This window comes from Balaenoptera ricei, chromosome 1, assembly GCF_028023285.1.
Source record: "Balaenoptera ricei isolate mBalRic1 chromosome 1, mBalRic1.hap2, whole genome shotgun sequence".
NCBI lineage: Eukaryota > Metazoa > Chordata > Mammalia > Artiodactyla > Balaenopteridae > Balaenoptera > Balaenoptera ricei.
Window position 1 is genome coordinate 165,841,170 of NC_082639.1, and position 22,351 is coordinate 165,863,520.

At 35.9% G+C, this 22,351-nt stretch overlaps 1 protein-coding gene across 1 annotated transcript in view; it reads left to right on the plus strand.

The window, feature by feature from the left end:
- Positions 1–22,351, plus strand: part of CATSPERE (catsper channel auxiliary subunit epsilon) — a 264,815-nt gene that overhangs the window by 84,586 nt on the left and 157,878 nt on the right. Inside the window, exon 8 of the mRNA XM_059940988.1 lies at positions 7,110–7,216. Within this exon, the coding sequence (XP_059796971.1) occupies positions 7,110–7,216 (107 nt within the window). The remainder of the gene's footprint in view (positions 1–7,109; positions 7,217–22,351) is intronic.

Genomic DNA, 22,351 nt, shown 5'->3' on the forward strand with positions numbered 1-22,351 from the left:
TAATTTTTTTCTATATTTATAAAACCATCTTTAATGACCATGAATTAACCTGTTAATGGAGAAACATATATTCTTAAGCTTGTTGACATAATTGTCTTAACTTTATCTTAATATATCCTTTTTTCTATCATCTTGCTGTATAGGTTGCTTGTTGTATTTTATTTCCATCTTATTCTTTGCTACATTAAGAATGCTCCATTTACTCTTTTCCTTTGCAGGTATATGAAGGATAGTTATATTTAAAATTCTGAATAGTGAATAAGATTTTTAGAAACAAAATTTAAAAGATCTATTATTTATCAAGTATTTACCAGGCAAATCTATTTTTCTCTGTCAAAATCATTAAACTTCTATTCTTCAAGGAAGCCATCCCTGACCACCATTACTACTCTCAAAACATAGGTTAAATCCTATTATTAGGCAATCGCAGTCCCAATAAATACACACTTACTGATACTCATTATAGCAATCTCAAATGTTCCTTTGTGGGTGGTTGACATATTTCTAGGAAATTTAACAGGAGCATTATTGGAGGACTCTAGACTGGTCCTCATTATCTGATTTTTTTATTCTAGGTATTCCCCATAATGAAACTGCTGCCTCTATTCTAAAAAGACTTTATTAGGAATAAATCCAGTCAATTCAACATCCCCTTAAATCTCAAGAGAAAAAGAGGGAACATGTCAGATCTATCTTTATACTAATAGAATTTTTCGAGAGCCTCTAGATATATTTAAAAAATGCCTTGAAGGGTATGTTGTTTTGAAGTCAAGCTCATATAGAAATAATTCCAACAGATTAGTTTTAGAAACTCCATTTTGTATTTCACTGACATTAAAACTAAGGGTATTGAGGACCTTCAAGATGGCAGAGGAGTAAGACATGGAGCTCACCTTCCTCCCCACAAATACATCAGAAATACATCTACATATGGAACAACTCCTACAGAACACCGACTGAACACTGGCAGAACACCTCAGACTTCCTAAAAGCCGTGTGGCTGACAGGGTCTTGGTGCTCTGGCTGGGTGTCAGGGCTGAGCCTCTGAGGTGGAAGAGCTGAGTTCAGGACATTGGACCACCAGACACCTCCCAGCACCATGTAATATCAATCAGTGAGAGCTCTCTTAGAGATCTGCGTCTCAGAGCAAAGACCCAGCTCCACTCAATGACCAGCAAGCTCCAGTGCTGGACACCCCATGATGAACAACTAGCAAGACAGGAACACACCCCACCCATTAGCAGAGAGCTGCCTAAAATCATACTAAGTTTACAGATACCCCGAAACACACCACTGGACATGTTCCTGCCCACCAGAAAGACAAGATCCAGCCTCCTCCACCAGAACACAGGCACCAGTCCCCTCCACCAGGAAGCCTACACAACCCACGGAACCAACCTTACCCACTGGGGGTAAACACCAAAAACTAAGGGTACTATGAACCTACAGCCTGCGTAAAGGAGACCCCAAACACAGTAAGTTAAGCAAAATGAGAAGACACAGAAATGTGCAGCAGATGAAGGAGCAAGGTAAATACCCACCAGACCAAACAAATGAAGAAGAAATAGGCAGTCTACCTGAAAAAAAATTCAGAGTAGAGATAGTAAAGATGATTGAAAATAAAGAAAAAGAATGAAAAGAATTGAGGACAGTCTCAGAGACCTCTGGGACAACATTAAACACAACAACAAACTATAGGGGTCTCAGAAGAAGAAGAGAAAAAGAAATGGTTTGAGAAAATATTTGAAGAGATTATAGTAGAAAACTACCCTAACATGGGAAAGGAAATAGTCAATCAAGTCCAGGAAGCACAGAGACTCCCATACAAGATAAATCCAAGGAAAAACATGACAAGACACATATTAATCAAACTATCAAATATTAAATACAAAGAAAAAATATTAAGAGCAGCAAGGGAGAAGCAACAAATAACATACAAGGGAATCCCCATAAGGTTAACAACTGATCCTTCAGCAGAAACTGTGCAAGCCAGAAGGGAGTGGCACGACATATTTAAAGTGATGAAAGGGGAAAACCTACAGCCAAGAATACTCTACCCAGCAAGGATCTCATTCAGATTTGATGGAAAAATTAAAACCTTTACAGACAAGCAAAAACTAAGAGAGGGCTTCCCTGGTGGCGCAGCGGTTGAGGGTCTGCCTGCCAATGCAGGGGACACGGGTTTGAGCCCTGGTCTGGGAGGATCCCACATGCCTCGGAGCGACTGGGCCCGTGAGCCACAATTACTGAGCCTGCGCGTCTGGAGCTTGTGCTCCGCAACAAGAGAGGCCACGACAGTGAGAGGCCCGCACACCGTGATGAGGAGTGGCCCCTGCTTGCCGCAGCTGGGGAAGGCCCTCGTGCAGAAACGGAGACCCAACGCAGCCAAAGATGAATATAAATAAATAAAAATTTTAAAAAAAAGTTTTTTAAAAAAACAAACAAACAAAAAAAACTAAGAGAATTCAGCACCACAAAACCAGCTTTACAACAAATGCTAAAGTAACTTCCCTAGGCAGGAAGCACAAGAGAAGGAAAAGATCTACAATAACAAACCCAAAACAATTAAGAAAATGGTAATAGGAACACACATATTGATATCTACCTTAAATGTAAATGGATTAAATGCTCCAACCAAAAGACATAGACTGGCTGAATGGATACAAAAACAAGACCCATATATATGCTGTCTACAAGAGACCCACTTCAGACCTAGGGACACATACAGACTGAAAGTGAGGGGATGGAAAAAGATATTTCATGCAAGTGGAAATCAAAAGAAAGCTGGAGTAGCAATTCTCATATGAGACAAAATAGACTTTAAAATAAAGACTATTACAAGAGACAATGAAGGACACTACATAATGATCAAGGGGTCAATCCAAGAAGGAGATATAACAGTTCCTGGAGCACTGAGGTGCTCCAACATAGGAGCACCTCAATACAAAAGGCAAATGCTAACAGCCATAAAAGGGGAAATCAGCAATAAGACAATCATAGTAGGGGACTTTAACACCCCACTTTCACCAATGGACAGATCAACCAAAATGAAAATAAATAAGGAAACACAAGCATTAAATGATACATTAAAGAAGATGGACTTAGTTGATGTTTATAGGACATTCCATCCAAAAACAACAGAATACACTTTCTTCTCAAGTGCTCATGGAACATTCTCCAGGATAGATCATATCTTGGGTCACAAATCAAGCCTCGGTAACTTTAAGAAAATTGAAATTGTATCAAGTATCTTTTCCGACCACAACGCTATGAGACTACATATCACTTATAGGAAAAAAACTGTAAAAAATACTAACACGTGGAGGCTAAATAATATGCTATTAAATGACCAAGAGATCTCTGAAGAAATCAAAGAGGAAATCAAAAAATACCTAGAAACAAATGACAATGAAACACGATGACCCAAAACCTATGGAATGCAGCAAAAGCAGTTCTAAGAGGGAAGTTTATAGCAATACATTCCTATCTGAAGAAACAAGAGAAATCTCAAATAAGCAACCTAACCTTACACCTAAAGCAATTAGAGAAAGAAGAACAAAAAAAAAAAAACCCCAAAGTTAGCAGAAGGAAAGAAATCATAAAGATCAGGTCAGAAATAAATGAAAAGGAAATGAAGGAAATGATAGCAAAGATCAATAAAGTTAATGCTGGTTCTTTGAGAAGATAAACAAAATTGATAAACCATTAGCCAGACTCATCAAGAAAAAAAGTGAGAAGATTCAAATCAACAGAATTAGAAATGAAAAAGAAGAAGAAACAACTGACACTGCAGAAATACAAAGGATCATGAGAGATTACTACAAGCAACTATATGCCAATAAAATTGACAGCCTGGAAGAAATGGACACATTCTTAGAAAAACATAACTTTCCAAGACTGAACCAGGAATAAATAGAAAATATGAACAGACCAATCACAAGTACTGAAATTGAAACTGTGATTAAAAATCTTCCAACAAACAAAAGCCCAGGACCAGATGGATTCACAGGCGAATTCTATCAAACATTTAGAGAAGAGCTAACACCTATCTTTCTCAAACTCTTCCAAAATATAGCAGAGGGAGGAACACTGCCAAACTCATTGTACAAGGCCACCATCACCCTGATACCAAAAACGGACAAAGATGTCACAAAAAAAGAAAACTACAGGCCAATATCACTGATGAACATAGATGCAAAAATCCTCAACAAAATACTAGCAAACGGAATCCAGCAGCACAATAAAAAGGATCATACACCATGATCAAGTGGGGTTTATCCCAGGAATGCAAGGATTCTTCAGTATACACAAATTAATCAATGTGATAAACCATATGAACAAACTGAAGGAGAAAAACCATATGATCATCTCAATAGATGCAGAAAAAGCTTTTGATGAAATTCAACACCCGTTTATGATGAAATCTCTCCAGAAAGTAGCCATAGAGGAAACTTACCTCAACATAATAAAGGCCATATATGACAAACCCACAGCCAACATCGTTCTCAATGGTGAAAAACTGAAGCCATTTCCACTAAGATCAGGAAGAAAACATGGTTCCCCACTCTCACCACTATTACTCAACATAGTTTGGGAAGTTTTAGCCACAGCAATCAGAGAAGAAAAAGAAATAAAAGGAATCCAAATCAGAAAAGAAGAAGTAAAACTGTCAGTGTTTGCAGGTAACATGATACTATACATAAAGAATCCTAAAGATGCTACCAGACAACTCTAGAGATAATCAATGCATTTGGTAAAGTAGCAGGATACAAAATTAATGCACAGAAATCTCAAGCATTCCTATACACTAAGGATGAAACTCTGAAAGAGAAATTAAGGAAACACTCCCATTTACCATTGCAACAAAAACAATAATATACCTAGGAGTAAACCAACCTAAGGAGACAAAAGACCTGTATGAAGAAAACTATAAGACACTGATGAAAGAAATTAAATATGACACATAAGGCACTGATGAAGGAAATTAAATATGATACAAATAAATGGAGAGGTATACCATGTTCTTGGATTGGAAGAATCAACATTGTGTAAATGACTATACTACCCAAAACAATCTACAGATTCATTGCAACCCCTATCAAATTACCAATGGCATTTTTCACAGAACTAGAACAAAAGATTTTACAATTTGTATGGAAACACAAAAGACCCCAAACAGCCAAAGCAATTCTGAGAAAGAAAATGGAGTGAGAAGAATCAGGCTCCCTGACTTCGGACTATACTACAAAGCTACAGTAATCAAGACAGTATGGTACTGGCACAAAAACAGAAATATAGATCAATGGAACAGAATAGAAAGTCCAGAGATAAACCTACGCACATATGGTCAACTTATCTTTGATAAAGGAGGCAAGAATATAGAATGGAGCAAAGACAGACTCTTCAATAAGTGATGCTGGGAAAACTGGACAGCTACATGTAAAGAATGAAATTAGAACACTCCCTAACACCATACACAAAAATAAACTCAAAATGGATTAAAGACCTAAAGATAAGGCCAGACAAAAACTCTTAGTGGAAAACGTAGGCAGAACACTCTATGACATAAATCACAGCAAGATCCTTTGTGACCCACCTCCTAGAGAAATGGAAATAAAAACAAAAATAAACAAATGGGACCTAATGAAACTTAAAAGCTTTTGCACAGCAAAGGAAACCATATACAAGATGAAAAGACAACCCTCAGAATGGGAGAAAATATTTGCAAATGAAGCAACTGACAAAGGATTAATCTCCAAAGTATACAAGCAGCTCATGCTACTCAATATCAAAAAAACAAACAACCCAATCCAAAAATGGGCAGAAGACCCAAATAGACATTTCTCGAAAGAAGATGTACAGATTGCCAACAAACACATGAAAGGATGCTCAACATCACTAATCATTAGAGAAATGCAAATCAAAACTACAATGAGGTATCACCTCATACCAGTTAGAATGGCCATCATCAAAAAATCTACAAACAGTAAATGCTGAAGAGGGTGTGGAGAAAAGGGAACCCTCTTGCACTGTTGGTGGGAATGTAAATTTATACAGCCACTATGGAGAACAGTATGGAGGTTCCTTAAGAAACTAAAAATAGAACTACCATATGACCCAGCAATCCCACTTCTGGGCATATATCCTGAGAAGACCGTAATTCAAAAAGAGTCATGTACCACAATGTTTATTGCAGCACTATTTACAATAACCAGGACATGGAAGCAACCTAAGTGTCCGTCGACAGATGAATGGATAAAGAAGACATGGCACATATATACAATGGAATATTACTCAGCCATAAAAAGAAACAAAAGTGAGTTATTTGTAGTGAGGTGGATGGACCTAGAGTCTGTCATACAGAGTAAAGTAAGTCAGAAAGAGAAAAACAAATGCCATGTGCCAACACATATATATGGAATGTAAAAGAAAAAAAAAAGGTTCTGATGAACGTAGGGGCTGGACAGGAATAAAGACTCAGACGTAGAGAATGGACTTGAGGACATGGGGAGGGGGACGTGTAAGCTGGGCGAAGTGACAGAGTAGCGTTGACATATATACACTACCAAATGTAAAATAGATAGCTAGTGGGAAGCAGCTGCATAGCACAGGGAGATCAGCTCGGTGCTTTGTGACCACCTAGAGGGGTAGGAAAGGGAGTGTGGGAGGGAGACGCAAGAGGGAGGGTATATGGGGATGTGTGCATACATATAGCTGATTCACTTTGTTATACAGCAGCAACTAACACAACAATGTAAAGCAATTATACTCCAATAAAGATGTTGAAAAGAAAGAAAGAAAGAAAGGAAATTTTAAAACTAAGGGTATTTATTTAAGAGCCTCCATAATCTCAGTTTATTCAGGATTCTGATTGTGCATAGTGTTTTCAACATGTTGGAAATTTTGACATTTATAATTCATAAGGTTCTAATAGGGAGGAAGCTATATAGTAGGAAAAATACCAAAGCTGAATCTTGAAAACGTGGTAAATTTATAAATATAAACAATGTCTTTACTAAAATAATAAATTCAGTATATCATGATGTAATTTCCAATTAATTTTGGCTCTGAAAAGATTAAAAAGCGGAACTTTTTTTTTTTTCTTACAGAATTCCCTAGTACTTAGCAAACAGTTGGCCACTTTGGGACAGAAGCCTGCCATATATACCATTCTGAGGAGAAAAGTTTATTTTCCACATAGAAAAATGAAGAATGGGTATTTAATTTTTAAATTTCAGATATAAAATTTATGTTTAAAATTAAGTAAAATAATTATCAGAAACTTCAAGAAATTTAAAAACCCTAGTGGAATTTCATGAAATATATGTAATTTCCAAGGAGCTTCTTTGAACACATTAAAATTGTGATAATCAGAAATAGTTACCAACTCAGAAAATGCCAGTCACACTCCAATAGTTTCACAATTTGTATTAATAGCTAAAGGTCAATGCAAGAGTCTCATTCAGGATGGTGGCAAATCCTAGCAATATCTCAAAATGTTTCCTGCTGGTTCTTTAAAGTGAGCCACAGTGATATGACTGATATCACGATCATTACCATCATCAGTGCACGGGCGTACGTGTGCTCACACACACACACACGCACACACCCCTGAGAAGTAAAATCTGTTACTGTTAAAGTTAGTAGGTGATCATGGGGTTTAGACAAACATTTTTTAAAAATTTATTTTATTGAAGTATAGTTGATTTACAATGTTGTGCTAATTTCTACATATAGCAAAGTGATTTAGTTATACATATACATATATACATTCTTTTACATATCCTTTTCCATTATGGTTTATCACAGGATATTGAATATAGTTTCCCTGTGCTACACAGCAGGACCTTGTTTTTTATCCATCATATATATAATAGTTTGTATATGCTAATCCCAATCTCCCAATCCATCCCTCCCCCACTCCGCCTCTCCCTTGGCAACCACAAGTCTGTTCTCTATGTCTGTGAGTCTGTTTCTGTTTTGTAGATAAGTTCATTTGTGTCATATTTCAGATTCCACATATAAGTGATATCATATGGTATTTGTCTTTCTCTTTCTGATTTCCTTCACTTAGTATGATAATCTCTAGGTCCATCCATGTAGCTGCAAATGGCATTCTTTCATTCTTTTTTATGGCTGCGTAATATTTCATTGTTTATAAATACCATCTCTTCTTATCCATTCACCTGTCAGTGGACACTTAGGTTGTTTCCGTGTCTTGGCTATTATAAATAGTGCTGCAATGAACATTGGGGTGCATGAATATTTTCAAATTATAGTTTTGTCCAGATATATGCCCAGGAGTGGGATTGCAGTGTCATATGGCAACTCTATTTTTAGTTTTTTGAGGAACCTCCATACTGTTTTCCATAGTGGCTGCACCAATTTACATTCCCACCAACAGTGCAGGAAGGTTCCCTCTTCTCCACACCCTCTCCAGCATTTATTATTTGTAGACTTTTTAATGATGGCCATTCTGACTGGTGTGAGGTTGTACCTCATTATAGTTTTGATTTGCATTTCTCTAATAATTAGTGATGATGAGCATCTTTTCATGGGCCTGTTGGCCATCTGTATGTCTTCCTTGGAGAAATGTTTATTTAGATCTTCTGACCATTTTTCAATTGGGTTTTTTTTGATATTGAGTTATATGAGCTGTTTGTATATTTTGCACATTGATCCCTTGTAAGTCACATCATTTGCAAATATTTTCTCCCAGTCCCTAAGTTGTCTTTTCATTTTGTTTATGGTTTCCTTTACTATAAAAAAGCTTGTAAGTTTGATGAGGTCCCATTTGTTTATTTTTGCTTTTATTTCTATTACCTTGGGAAACTAACCTAAGAAAACATTGGTGCAATTTATGTCAGAGAATGATTTGCCTATGTTCTCATCTAAGAGTTTTATGGTGTCATGTCTTATATTTAAGTCTTCAAGCCATTTTGAGTTTATTTTTATATATGGTGTGAGGATTTGTTTTAACTTCATTGATTTACATGCGGCTAGACAGGCTTTCTTAATCTATTGAGCACCTAGGCAGAGGGCAAGGTGCTTATAACTAAAAGATACAATACTTGCAGTCATGGACCTTATAGTTTAGTGGGGGAGACAAGTAAACAAATAGATGCTATGATAGAAGTGAGCCCAGGGTGAAGTGAAATATATAGATGGTACAGCAACTAAGGCTTCGAGGGTGCACTAACTAAGCCTCAGGGAGGACATTCCTAAAGAGGTGACATCTGCATTATTGAAAAGAAATAAAAGTGAGCCAATTGGAGGAGGCTTTCAAAGAGCAGGGCAACACATAAGAGGGCCTTCAAACAGAGACCTAAGAAAGCAGGTGCATTCTAGGAGATGCAAAGAAGTTTAATTCATGGTTAAAGTAGAGGGTGCCATTTAGAGAGAGAAAATATTAATCTGGAGCTGAAATTCCTGCTGATTTTATAAAACTTTGGGTGTTAGGTAGGGAGGAGAAGCAGTTGCTATAAAACCAAGCCAAAGGCCTTGTCTCATTAGCAGGCAGGTAGGAAGGTTATTGGTACCATTTGTTTCTTCTCTATTTTTAACAGCTTTATTGAGATATAATTCATATACTACACAATTCACCCTTTTAAAGTGTACAATTCAATGATTTTTTAGGATATTCACAGAGTTGTGCAACCACTATCTAATTCTAGAACATCTTTATCAACCCAAAAACAAACCCCATTCCCTCCTCACCCAGCCCTTAACACTGCTAATCTATTTTCTGTCTCTGTGGTTTGCTTATTCTGGATTGTTTCATATCAAGAGGATCATACAATATATGTTCTTTTGTGACTGGCTTCTTTCTGTTAGTATAATGTTTTTAAGGTTCATCCATGTTGTATCATATATCAGTACAGTTGACCCTTGAACAACAAGGGTTTAAACTGCACAGGTCCACTTATACACAGATCTTTTTTTTCAATACATATGTACTACAGTACTACACAATCTACAGTTGGTTGAATGCACGGATGTGGAACTAAGTGTATGGAGAGCCAACTGTAAAGTTATACACAGACTTTTGACTGTTGGTGGAGGTGGGTGGTAGGGGAGGCAGCATCCTGACCCCTGCATTGTGCAAAGGCCAAATGTATTTCATTTCTGTTTATTGCCAAGTAATATTCCATTATATGGGTATACCAACATTTCATTTATTCATTCTTTAGTTTCTGAACATTTCGGTTGCTTCCGCTTTGGGGCTATTATGAATAGTGCTTCTATGAACATTTATATACAAGTTTTGTGTGGACATTTTTCATTTCTCTTGCATATATACCTAAGAGTGAAATTCCTGGGTCATATGGTATCTAATTTCACTTCTTTGTGGTCAGAGAAAATACCTTATATGATTTCAATCCTTTTAAATATACTGAGGTTTATTTTATGGCCTTACATATGGTCTGTCCTGGAGAACTTTCCATGTACACTTATGAAGAATTTGTAGTTTGCTGCTGTTGGGTGGAGTATTCTATAGATGTCTGTTAGGTCTAGCCAGCTTACAGTGTTGTTCAGGTCTTCTATTTCCTTGTTGATCTTCTGCTTGTTGTTTTACCCATTATTGAAAGTGGTATATCAAAGTCTACAACTATTATTGTTGAATCATTTCTTTCTCCCTTTTTTCTGTCAGGTTTTGTGTCACGTATTTTATGTCTCTGTTGTCAGATGAATACATTTATAATCATTATATTTCCCTGATGGACAGACCATTCAACATTATAAAATATCCCTCTTTATTTTTGGAACTTTTAATTTTCTTTTAAAATCTATTTTGTCTGATATTAGTATAGCCACTCCTTTGCATGATATATTTTTCCCATACTTTTTTTCCCAACCAATTTGTATTTTAGAATCTAAAATGCATCTCCTATAGGCAGCATATAGTTGGATCTTCTTTTGTTACCTAGTCTCTGCCATTTCACTGGTCTGCTTAGTCCCCTCACATTTAAGGTTATTACTGACATAGTTGGATTTATGTCTGTCATTTTCTTTTCATTTAATATATTTCTTATGTCTTTTTTTTCATCTATTCCTCCTTTACTGTTTTCTTTAGTATTGAGTATTTTCAGTGTGTAACAATTTAATTACATTAATTTTTTTCACTATATTGTTTGAAATATTTTCTTAGTTTTTTATCTAGGGCAGGCCATATATATATATATATGTATTATCAGAATCTAATTAGATTTATGGTAACTTAATTCCAGTGAGAAATAGGAAAGCATTCCTATTTCCTACCCCAACTGGCCTTGTTTGCTACTATTGTTATGCATATTATTATATCTATATATGCTATAAACCCAATGACACATTGTTGTAACTATTAGCTTGAGTAATTTTATATCTTTTAAAGAAGCTGAGGGAAGAAAGGAGAGCCTTTCTTAATAAGTGCTTAATAAGTGCTTAATAAGTGCTATACATATTATGTATAGCACTTGTATTAACTTCCTTATTTACCGTATCTGGTTCTCTTCATTTGTTCCTATGGATTTGAGTTATCATCTGTTGTCATTTCCTTTCTCCAATATAGCTGTGTTCCCATCCCTCTCTATAATGTTTTTATTAGCAAATATATTACATTTTTATGTTATAGGCCCAACAATACAATTAAACACATGTTGCTTTATAAAATTGCTTTTAAAATCAGTTAAGAGAAAAACGGAAAAACATACATTTATACTCTTTTTTTTTTTTTGGCTGTGTTGGGTCTTCATTGCTGCGCATGGGCTTTCTCTAGTTGCGGCGAGCGGGGGCTACTCTGTTGCAATGCGCAGGCTTCTCATCACGGTGGCTTCTTGTTGCAGAGCACAGGCTCTAGGTGCATGGGCTTCAGTAGTTGTGGTGCGCGGGCTCAATAGTTGTGGCTCGTGGTCTCTAGAGCGCAGGCTCAGTAGTTATGGTGCACAGGCTTACTTGCTCCAGGGCATGTGGGATCTTCCCAGACCAGGGCTCAAACCCGTGTCTCCTGCATTGGCAGGCAGATTCTTAACCACTGCGCCACCAGGGAAGCCCCGTTTATACTCTTTTATAATTGTATAATTACCTTTACCATTGTTTTCTGTGTTTTTTTTTAAAATGTGGATTTGAATTACTGTGTGCTGTGTCTTGCTTTCAACCTGAAGACCTTCCTTTAGTATTTCTTATAATGCAGACTTTCTATGACAAGTTCTTTTCTTTTTGTGTATCTGGAAAAGTCTTACTTTCTACTTCATTTTTGAAAAATGAAGTAGACTTATTTTTTTCTCTTGACTTTTTTTCTCTCCACACTTTAAATATGTGATCCCACTGCCTCTGCCCTCCATTATTTCTTATAAGAAGTCAGCTTTTAATTTGGTGTGTGTGTGTTGGGTGAGGGGGTGTGCCTTCTTTGTAATGTGTTGATTTTCTCCTGCTGCTTTTGAGATTTTCCTTTACTTTGGCTTTCAACATTTTTGCTATGATATGTTAAGAGTGTGGATCTCTTTGTATTGATCCTACCTGGAGTTTGTTGAGCTTCTTAGACGTATAGATTAATGATTTTCATCAAATTTGGGAAGTTTTCAGCTATTGTTCAAATTTTTCCCTCCTTTTTTCCTCTCCTTTTCTTCTGACACTCCAGCTACATATATGTTGATGCAGTTAATGATGTCACACATTCCTCTGAGGTTCTATACATTTTTCTTTACTTTTTTTTCCTCTCTCTCTTCTTTGGATCACATAATCTCAATCATCCTACAAGTTCAGTAGTTCTTTCTTCTGACATTTCAAATCTACTGTTTAGTCCCTCTAGTGAATTATTATTTTTTGTTTCCTTGCTTATTTGTTTAGTGATTGACTGGACTATTTTAGTGCAGTTTATTTCCCCCACAACATGAAGCCTCTGAGGTCATTCCTCAAAAGGCACAGTCTTGGGCATGCACATGACCAACCTGGTTGTTTTATATTTAAAAATATTACCCAGTAAACTCATTCCTTCAAAAACTAAATTACAAAGAAAAAAAAAGAGAGAGAGAGAGAGAGGGTGGAGGAACCTATAAATTAGAAGATATTTAACTTAAATACTGTCTGGATATTTAGATATTCAGGAACTACTGTTAAAATATTATGTGATGACTGTGATGTCACTTGGTTTTTAGAAAGTTTTTATCTTTTAAAGATATATAAAATTGAAATGGTAATAAAATTAATCTCCTTCTTCAAGACATCAAGCCCAGATGGTTTTGTGAGCAAATTCTCCTAAGGCTATTGGCATAAAATAACAATCTCTATATTATTCAAACTAAATAACATATGTTTAAGAATATGGAAATCTTTTCAATTCATTATGTAAGGCTAGCATAGTTCAAATATAAAAAATTGGGCAGACAGAGCTCAAGAATATGTTAATTTTTTTTAATATAGATGCATTGTTACTATATTAAAATCAAAACCACTTTATTTTTAAACATGACTTTAAAAATTCTAGAATGTGGTTACATATGCGAAGATGTTTCAACATTAGGAAATTAATGTAATTTACTATAGTAATAGATTAAAGGGAAAAAATGACATAATTGTTTACAATAGGTATGAAAAGAGTTTTTGATAAAATCTAACATGCATTTTTGACTTTATAAATGGTTAATAAGTTGGAATTAGGAGAAAATTTGCTTAACTTAAAACAAATATACATATCAGAGACTAAGTTAATTGATGAAACATGAATTATTCTCATTACATCATGAAAAATAAAAGCATGCTTATTTTTACTTGTTCTCCCACATTGTATTTATAATCCCAACAAATGTGATATGACCAAAGGAAGAAGGGTAATAAGAAGAAAAATGTAACAGAGTGAGCAGGAGGAGGAAGGGAAGGAAGAAGATTTCTGGAGAAGAGAGGAGGAAGTGAAGAAGAAGATAGAGAAGGAGATTAGGTTTGGGGAGAACATAGGGAAATATTGGGAGTGTAAATTGGTAAAACAGGTAAGTTGAAAAATATAGACTTGTTTAAAATATTTTGGAGGGAGATTGCTGCAGAATGTATATTTTAAATATATGTAACCTATGACTTAACATTCCCACTTCTAAGAATTTTTTCTATAGAAATACTAGCATGAGTATGTAAAGTATTTGTATATGTATGTTTATTTAAGAACACTTTGTGGTGAATTCTACCAAATATTTAAAGAAGACTTACTACCAATCCTTTTCAAACTCTTCCAAAAAATAGAAGAGGAGGGAAATCTTCCAAACTCATTTTTCAAGGCTAAAATTACCCTGATACCAAAACCAGAAAAGAACACTAAAAGAAAAGAAAACGTCAGGCCAACACTTGATGAGTATAAATGTAAAAATTCTCAACAAAACATGAGAAAACCAAATTTAACAATACCTTTAAAGGCTCAAACACCATGATCAAGTTGGATTCATTTCAGGGATGCAAGGATGGTTCAACACGCACAAATCAATCAGTGTAATACACCAGATTAACAAAATGCAGGGTAAAAATCATATGTTTATCTCAATAGATACAGAAAGATCATTTGGCAAATTTTATCATCAATTCATGACAAAAACTCTCAAGAAAGTGAGTATAGAGGGAACATACATAATAAAGGTGAATATAATAAAGGCCATATATGACAAGTCCACAGTAAACCTTATAATCAATGGCAAAAAGCTGGAAACTTTTTCTCTACGATCAGGAACAAGACAAGGAGGCCCTCTCTCACCACTTAATGCAACATAGTACTGGGAGTCCTAGCCAGAACAATTAGGCAAAAAATAGAATAAAAGGTACCTAAATTGGAAAGGAAGAGGTAAAACTGTCTCTATTTATAGATGACATGATCTTATGTATACAAAACCCTAAAGACTCCTCCAAAAACTATGAGAACTAATTTAAAAATTCAGTAGATTGCAGGATACAGAATCTATATACAAAAATCAGTTGTATTTCTATACACTAACAATGAACTATCAGAAAGAGAATCTAAGAAAACAATCCCATTTACAATTTCATCAAAAGAATAAAATACATAGGATTAAATTTAACCAAAGTGGTAAAAGATCTGTACACTGAAAACTATGAGACATTGATGAAAAAAAAAATCAAAGAAGACAAAAATAAATGGAAATATATTACATGTTCATATAGAGAACTAATATTGTTTAAATGTCCATACCATCCAAAGTAATCTACAGATTCAATGCAATCCCTATCAAGATTCCATTGGCAATTTTTACAGAAATAGAACAAACAATTCTAAAATTTGTATGGAACCACAAAAGACCTCAAATAACCAAAGAATCCTGAGAAATAAGAACAAAGCTGGAAGCATCACACTACCTGACATTACACTGTATTACAAAGATGTAGTAATCAAAACAATATGGTATGTGCATAAAAACACATAGGTTAATGGTACAGAATCAAGAGCCCAGAAATAAACCCATGTATACATGGTCAGTTAATTGATATTAACTGGTTAATATCTATATATATATATCAATATATATATCAATTGATATCAATATAAATTGATATCAATATATCAATATAATATCAGTATCAATATCAATTGATATTAACTGGTTTGGTTAATTGATATTAACCAAAATATACAATGGAGAAAGGATAGTCTCTTCAATAAATGGTATTGGGAAACTGCAACATGCAAAAGAATAAACCTGGAAACTTATTCTACATCATACACAAAAATGAACTTGAAATGAGATTAAAGACTTAAATGTGTGACCTGAAACCATAAAACTCGTAGAAGAAAACATAGATGGTAAGCTCCTTGACATCAGTCTTGGCACTGATATTTTGGATCTGACACCAAAAGCCAATTCAACAAATAAAAAGGCAACCTATCGAATGGGAGAAATTAGTTGCAAATCATGTAACTGATTGGGGTTAATATCCAAAATATATTAAGAACTCATGCAACTCAATAGCAACAACAACACCAAAATCCGATATAAAATAGAGGAACTAAATGGTCATTTTCCGAAAGAAGACATATAAGTAGCCAACAAGTATCTGAAAAGGTGCCTGACATCACTAATCACAAGGGAAATACAAATCAAAACCACAATGAAATATCACTTCATACCTGTTAGAATGATCATCATCAAAAAGACAGGAGTTAACAAGTGTTGGCAAGGATGTGGAGAATAGAGAACTCTTGTGCTCTGTTGGTGGGTATGTAAATTGGTACAGCCTTATGGAAAACAGTATGGAGCTTCCTCAAAAAATTAAAAATAGAAGTACCATATGATCAAGCAATCCCACTTCTGGGTATATCTCTAAAGGAAAGGAAAACAGGATAATGAAGAGATATCTGCATTCCTATGTCTACATCAGCATTGTTCACAGTAGACTATATCTATATTATGGGATATTATTCAGCCATGAGAAAGAAGAAAATTCTGCCATTTGGCAACATGAATGGACTTTGAGGGCATTATGCTGAGTGAAATAAGCCAGACAAAGACAAGAGATACTTCATGGTATTAGTTATATGTGGAATCTGAAAAAAAAAAAAAAGTCAAACTCAGAGAAACAGTGGTCGCTAGGGCTGGGGGGTGAGGGAAATAGGGAGAGGTTGGTAAGAAATGTATGAACTTTCAGTTATAAGATGAATAAAGTCTGAGGCTCTAATGTAAAACGTGGTGACTGTAGTTGATACACTGTATTGTATACCTGAAAGTTGCTAAGAGAGTAGAACTTAAATATTCTCACCAAAAAACAACGAAAGGAAGAAAGATAAATGTGTGAGATGATGGATGTTAATTAACCAGGTTGGGTGGGAGGGAATCCTTTCACATTATGTATGTATATCAAGTGATGTACACTTTAAATATCTTACAGTTTTATTTGTCAATTATAGCTGAGCAAAGCTGAAATTTTAAAGAGAATATTTTGCAAACAAAAAACAAAAGTTAAAATAACTTAAAAACTTATCAGGTGGGAAATCTATTCTGCTGTAAGAAGTTAAGTTTTTGCCTAGCTTTATACTGCTGTAAGTCACATTATCCTACTTACAAATATGTTTTTCATGGAGAAATATATTTTCAAACATTTTCTTCTTAAGCTATGTTCCTTTTATTAAGAATATTTGCATAGATATTTTTATCCAGTTGGGTTAATTAGAGCTAAATTAATAATAACATAGTGAGTTAATTATCATCAACATCAGTGGGTAAAAATCAGTCTCCTAAGATAAACATAATGAGCTAACACAAACTTCCACTATATTCTAATAAATGTATAGTCTCAAGTTTATATCCCAATATCCGTAGAACTATTATATAAAATTTTGAACATCACGCAAAAGCTCTTTGCCATTTTTAGGAAGCAAACCTATTCAGAAATTCAACTTTATGATCAAATATTGTCAGGACAAGATGGTGGAGTAGTAAGACGCTGCCTGGTTATGCCTCCTCCCATGGATATGCCAAAATTACAACTACATATAGAGAGACTATCTCTGAGAACAACCTGAAGACTAGCAGAAAAGATATTCCACAACTAAAGATAAAAAGGAAAAACCACATTGAGATGGGTAGGAGTGGCCAAGACAGTCTAACTGGGACTCACACTGCTGGCATTACAACCCAATGGCAGGAGGGATATCATAGCCTTGGAAGTCCTCCCCCGAGGAGTGAGGGCTCAGCCCCACATCAGGCTCCCCAGCCTGGGTGACCGGCACTGGGAAGATAATTTCCCATAATATCTGGCTTTGAAAACCAGTGGTCTTTATGTCTAGGAGAGCCAGACAGCTGTAAGAAACCAAAAATCTGCTGTTAAAGGCCGCATGCAAATATTCACTCCCTCCAAGTCCCAGCACAGGAGCAGCAGTCTGAAAAGCACCTGGGTCATATGTGAAGGAGATTTATTGACTAATTTTAGGGCATGTGCCTCAGGGGCAGAGATCTGTTGGAACTTTCTCTGGGTACTGAGGAGCTGGTGAGCATCAGATTTGTTGTTGTTGTTTGTTTATGGCTCGCCCTCTACCTAGCTGTCCCAGTGCTGGCAGGCACCATATCTGACTCTCCCTATTTAAACTATTAATACTGATTGCCCAGTTCTGGGTTCACCTGTGGACCTGATACAGTCAGTGCTACTCCAAAGTGATGCCCCCACCCCACCAGACCCAGCAGTCACCTCCAGCTGTCACTAGACTCCTCCAAATGGCCCCCTTTACCACCAGACCCAGCCAGCAGCACAGCCCTTCCAAAGCAGCCTCCCAATACACCAGTTCCAGTGGGTAGCATCCACTAGCACCAGAGCCCCTCCAAAGTGGCCCCCTGCCCCACCATACCTGGCAGCCACCCTCAGTTGGTAGTGGAACCTCTCCTAAATGGCCTTCCCACCCCACCAGTTCCAGTGGATGCCTCCAACAAGCACCAAAGCCCCTCAAAAACACTGCCCTACCAGTCCTATTGGGCACCCTCAGCTGCCACTGGCATCCCCTCATAGTGATTCCTGCCTCAGAGGCAAGCCTTGCATAGTAGGGCACTTGAAACAGTTGCAACCAGAACTCATAGCCCACTGCACAGAGGCCAGCCCTGAACACTAGCATGCCTGAGGCAGGCATGTTCTTGCCATGAGAGGAGGACATACAGCTTACACAAGGAACTCTCCTGGAGCACCTGGCTGTGGCTACCAGGGGGTACCACACTACTGGACCACACAGGATGCCTACTACATAAAGCCACTCTTTTAATACTGGGGAAAGTAACTAATCTACCTAATACACAGAAACAAACAAACACAAAGAGTTAGGCAAAATGAGACAAGAATATGCTCCAAATGAAAGAATTAGACAAAACCTCAAAAAAAAAAAAAAAGTAAATGAAACAGATTAGCAACCATCCAGATAAAGAGTTCAAAGTAATGGTCATAAAAATACTCACCAAACTCAGGAGAGGAATGGAGGAACACAGTGAGAACTACAACAAAGAGATAGAATATATTTTAAAAGGAATCAAAGCTAAAGACTACAATAACCAAAATAAAAAATACACTAGAGGGAACCAATAGCAGATTAGATAATACAGAAAAAATGGATCTGGAAGACAAGCTAGTGGAAATTACACAATCAAAACAGCAAAAAGAGCAGAAAACTACCAGAGCTCATTTCAGTAAAGTTGCAGGATACAAAATTAATACACAGAAATCTGTTGCATTTCTATACACTAACAACAAAAGATCAGAAAGAGAAATTAAGGAAACAATCCCATTTACCATCGTATCAAAAACAATAAAATACCTAGGAATAAACCTACCTAAAGAGGCAAAAGACCTGTACTCCGAAAACTATAAGATGTTGATGAAAGAAATTAAAGATGACACAAACAAATGGAAAGATATACCATGTTCTTGGATTGGAAGAATCAATACTGTTAAAATGACTATACTACCCAAGGCAATCTACAGATTCAGTGCAATCTCTATCAAATTACTAATGGCATTTTTTACGGAACTAGAACAAAGAATTTTAAAATTTGTATGGAAACACAAAAGACCTCAAAAAGCCAAAGCAATCTTGAAAAAGAAAAATGGAGCTGGTGGAATCAGGCTCCCTGACCTCAGACTATACTACAAAGCTACACTCATCAAAACAGTATTGTACTGGCACAAAAACAGACATATAGATCAATGGAAAAGTATAGAAAGCCCAGAAATAAACCCATGCACCTACGGGCAATTAATCTACAACAAAGGAGGTAAGAATATACAATGGAGAAGAGACCGTCTCTTCAACAAGTGGAGCTGTGAAAACTGGACAGCTACATATAAAAGGATGAAATTAGAACATTCTGTAACACCATATACAAAAATAAACTCAAAATGGATTAAAGGCCTAAACGTAAGACTGGATAGTATAAAACTCCTAGAGGAAAACATAGGCAGAACACTCTTTGACATAAATCACAGCAATATTTTGGGGGATCCGTCTCCCAGAGTAATGGAAATAAAAGCAAAAATAAACAAATGGGACCTAATGAAACTTGAAAGCTTTTGCACAGCAAAGGAAACCATAAACAAAATGAAAGGACAACCTGTGGAATGGGAGAAAATGATGCAACTGACAAGAGATTTATTTCCAAAGTATACAAGCAGCTCATACAACTCAATAACAAAACAAAACAAGCAAACAAAAACAACCCAATCAAAAAATGGGCAGAAGATCTAAATAGACATTTCTCCAAAGAAGACATAAGGATGGGCAACAAGCACGTGAAGATGCTCAACATTGCTAATTATTAGAGAAATGCAAATCAAAACTACAATGAGTTATCACTTCACTCCAGTCAGAATGACCATCATCAAAAAGTCTACAAATAATAAATGCTGGAGAGGGTGTGGAGAAAAAGGAACCCTCCTACACTGTTGGTAAGAATATAAATTGGAATAGCTACTATGGAGAACAGTACAGAAGTTCCTTAAAAATCTAAAAATGGAGTTACAATATGATCCTGCAATCCCACTGCTGGGTATACATCTGGAGAAAACTATAATTTGAAAGGATACATGTACCTCAATGTTCATAGCAGCACTATTTACAATAGCCAAGACATGGATGCAACCTATATGTTCATCTTCAGATGAATGGATAAAAAAGATGTGACATATATATACAATGGAATTTTACTTGGCCTTAAAAAAGAATGAAATAATGCCATTTGCAGCAACATGGATGGACCTAGAGATTATCATATTAACTGAAGTAAGATCGAGAAAGAAAAATATATGATATCGCTTACATATGGGATTTTTTTTAAAAGATACAAATGAACTTATTTACAAAATAGACTCACAGACTTAGAAAACAAACTTATGGTTACCAAAGGGGAAGTGGGGGGAAAGATAAATTAGGAAGTTGGGATTAACATATACGCACTACTATTATATAAAATACATAACCAACAAGAACCTATTGTATAACATCAGGAACTGTATTCAGTATTTTGTAATAACATATATATATTCTTTTTCAGATTCTTTTGTGCTGCACAGATTCACTGTGCTGTACACCTAAAGTTAACACACACAATATTGTGAATTAACTATACTTCAATTAAAAATTTTAAAAATAAATAAATTATAATTAAAATTTGAAAAAAAAAACAGAAAAAGACAAAAGAAACACCAAAAATGAGGATAATTTAAGGGACTAGAGGGGCAACAAGTTGTAGTTATCTTTGCATTTTAGGGGTCCCAGAAGAAAAAGAGAGAACGGAAAAAAATGCAGAAAACCTATTTGAAGAAATAATGGCTGAAAATTATCCTAACCTGGTGAAGGAAACAAGCATCCAAGCCCAGGAATGACAGAGTCCCAAACAAGATAAACTCAAAGTGGCCCACACAAGACACATTATAATTAAAATGCCAAGAGTGAAATATGAAGAGAGAATCTTTAATGCAGCAAGAGAAAAACAAATACTTACATGCAAGGAAATCCCCATAAGAATATTAGCTAACGTTTCAGTAGAAACTTCACAGACCAGAAGGGAGTGGCACAACATATTCAAAGTGCTGAAAGGAAAAAACTTACAACCAAGAATACCCTATCTGACAAGATTATCATTCAGAATTGAATGAGAGCTAAAGAGTTTTCCAGACTAGCAAAAGCTAAAGGAGTTAATCACAACTAAACTAACCTTTCAAGAAATGTTAAAAGGACTTCTTTAAACAGAAAAATAATAATAATAATAATAAGTAGAAATATGAAAATTATGAAAGAAAAAATATCACTGGTAAAGGCAAGACTATGGTAAAGGTAACAGATCAACCAACTCTAAAGCCAGTATGAAAGTTAAAAGACAAAACTAATAAAATCATGTATAGCTACAATAATTAGTTAAGGAATACACAAAACAAAAAGATGGTGTAAAAAACAAAACCTTGAGAGGGGGAGTAAAAATATAGTGCCTTTAGAACATGCTCAAACACTTTAGAGCATGCATCACCTTAAAATAGACTGCTATGTACATAGGTTGTTATATAAGAACCTCATGGTATGGACTTCCCTGGTGGCGCCGTGGTTAAGAATCCGCCTGCCAATGCAGGGGATATGGGTTCGAGCCCTGGTCCAGAAAGATCCCACAGGCCATGGAACAACTAAGCCCATGTGCCACAACTACTGAGCCTGTGCTCTAGAGCCCAAGCCACAATTACTGAAGCCCGTACACCTAGAGCCCCTGCTCCACAACAAGAGAAGCCACCACAATGAGAAGCCCATGCACCACAATGAAGAGTAGCCCCTGCTCGCTGGAACTAGAGAAAGCCCATGCGCAGAAATGAAGACCCAATGCAGCCAAAAATGAAATATTAAATAAATTAATTAATTAAAAAA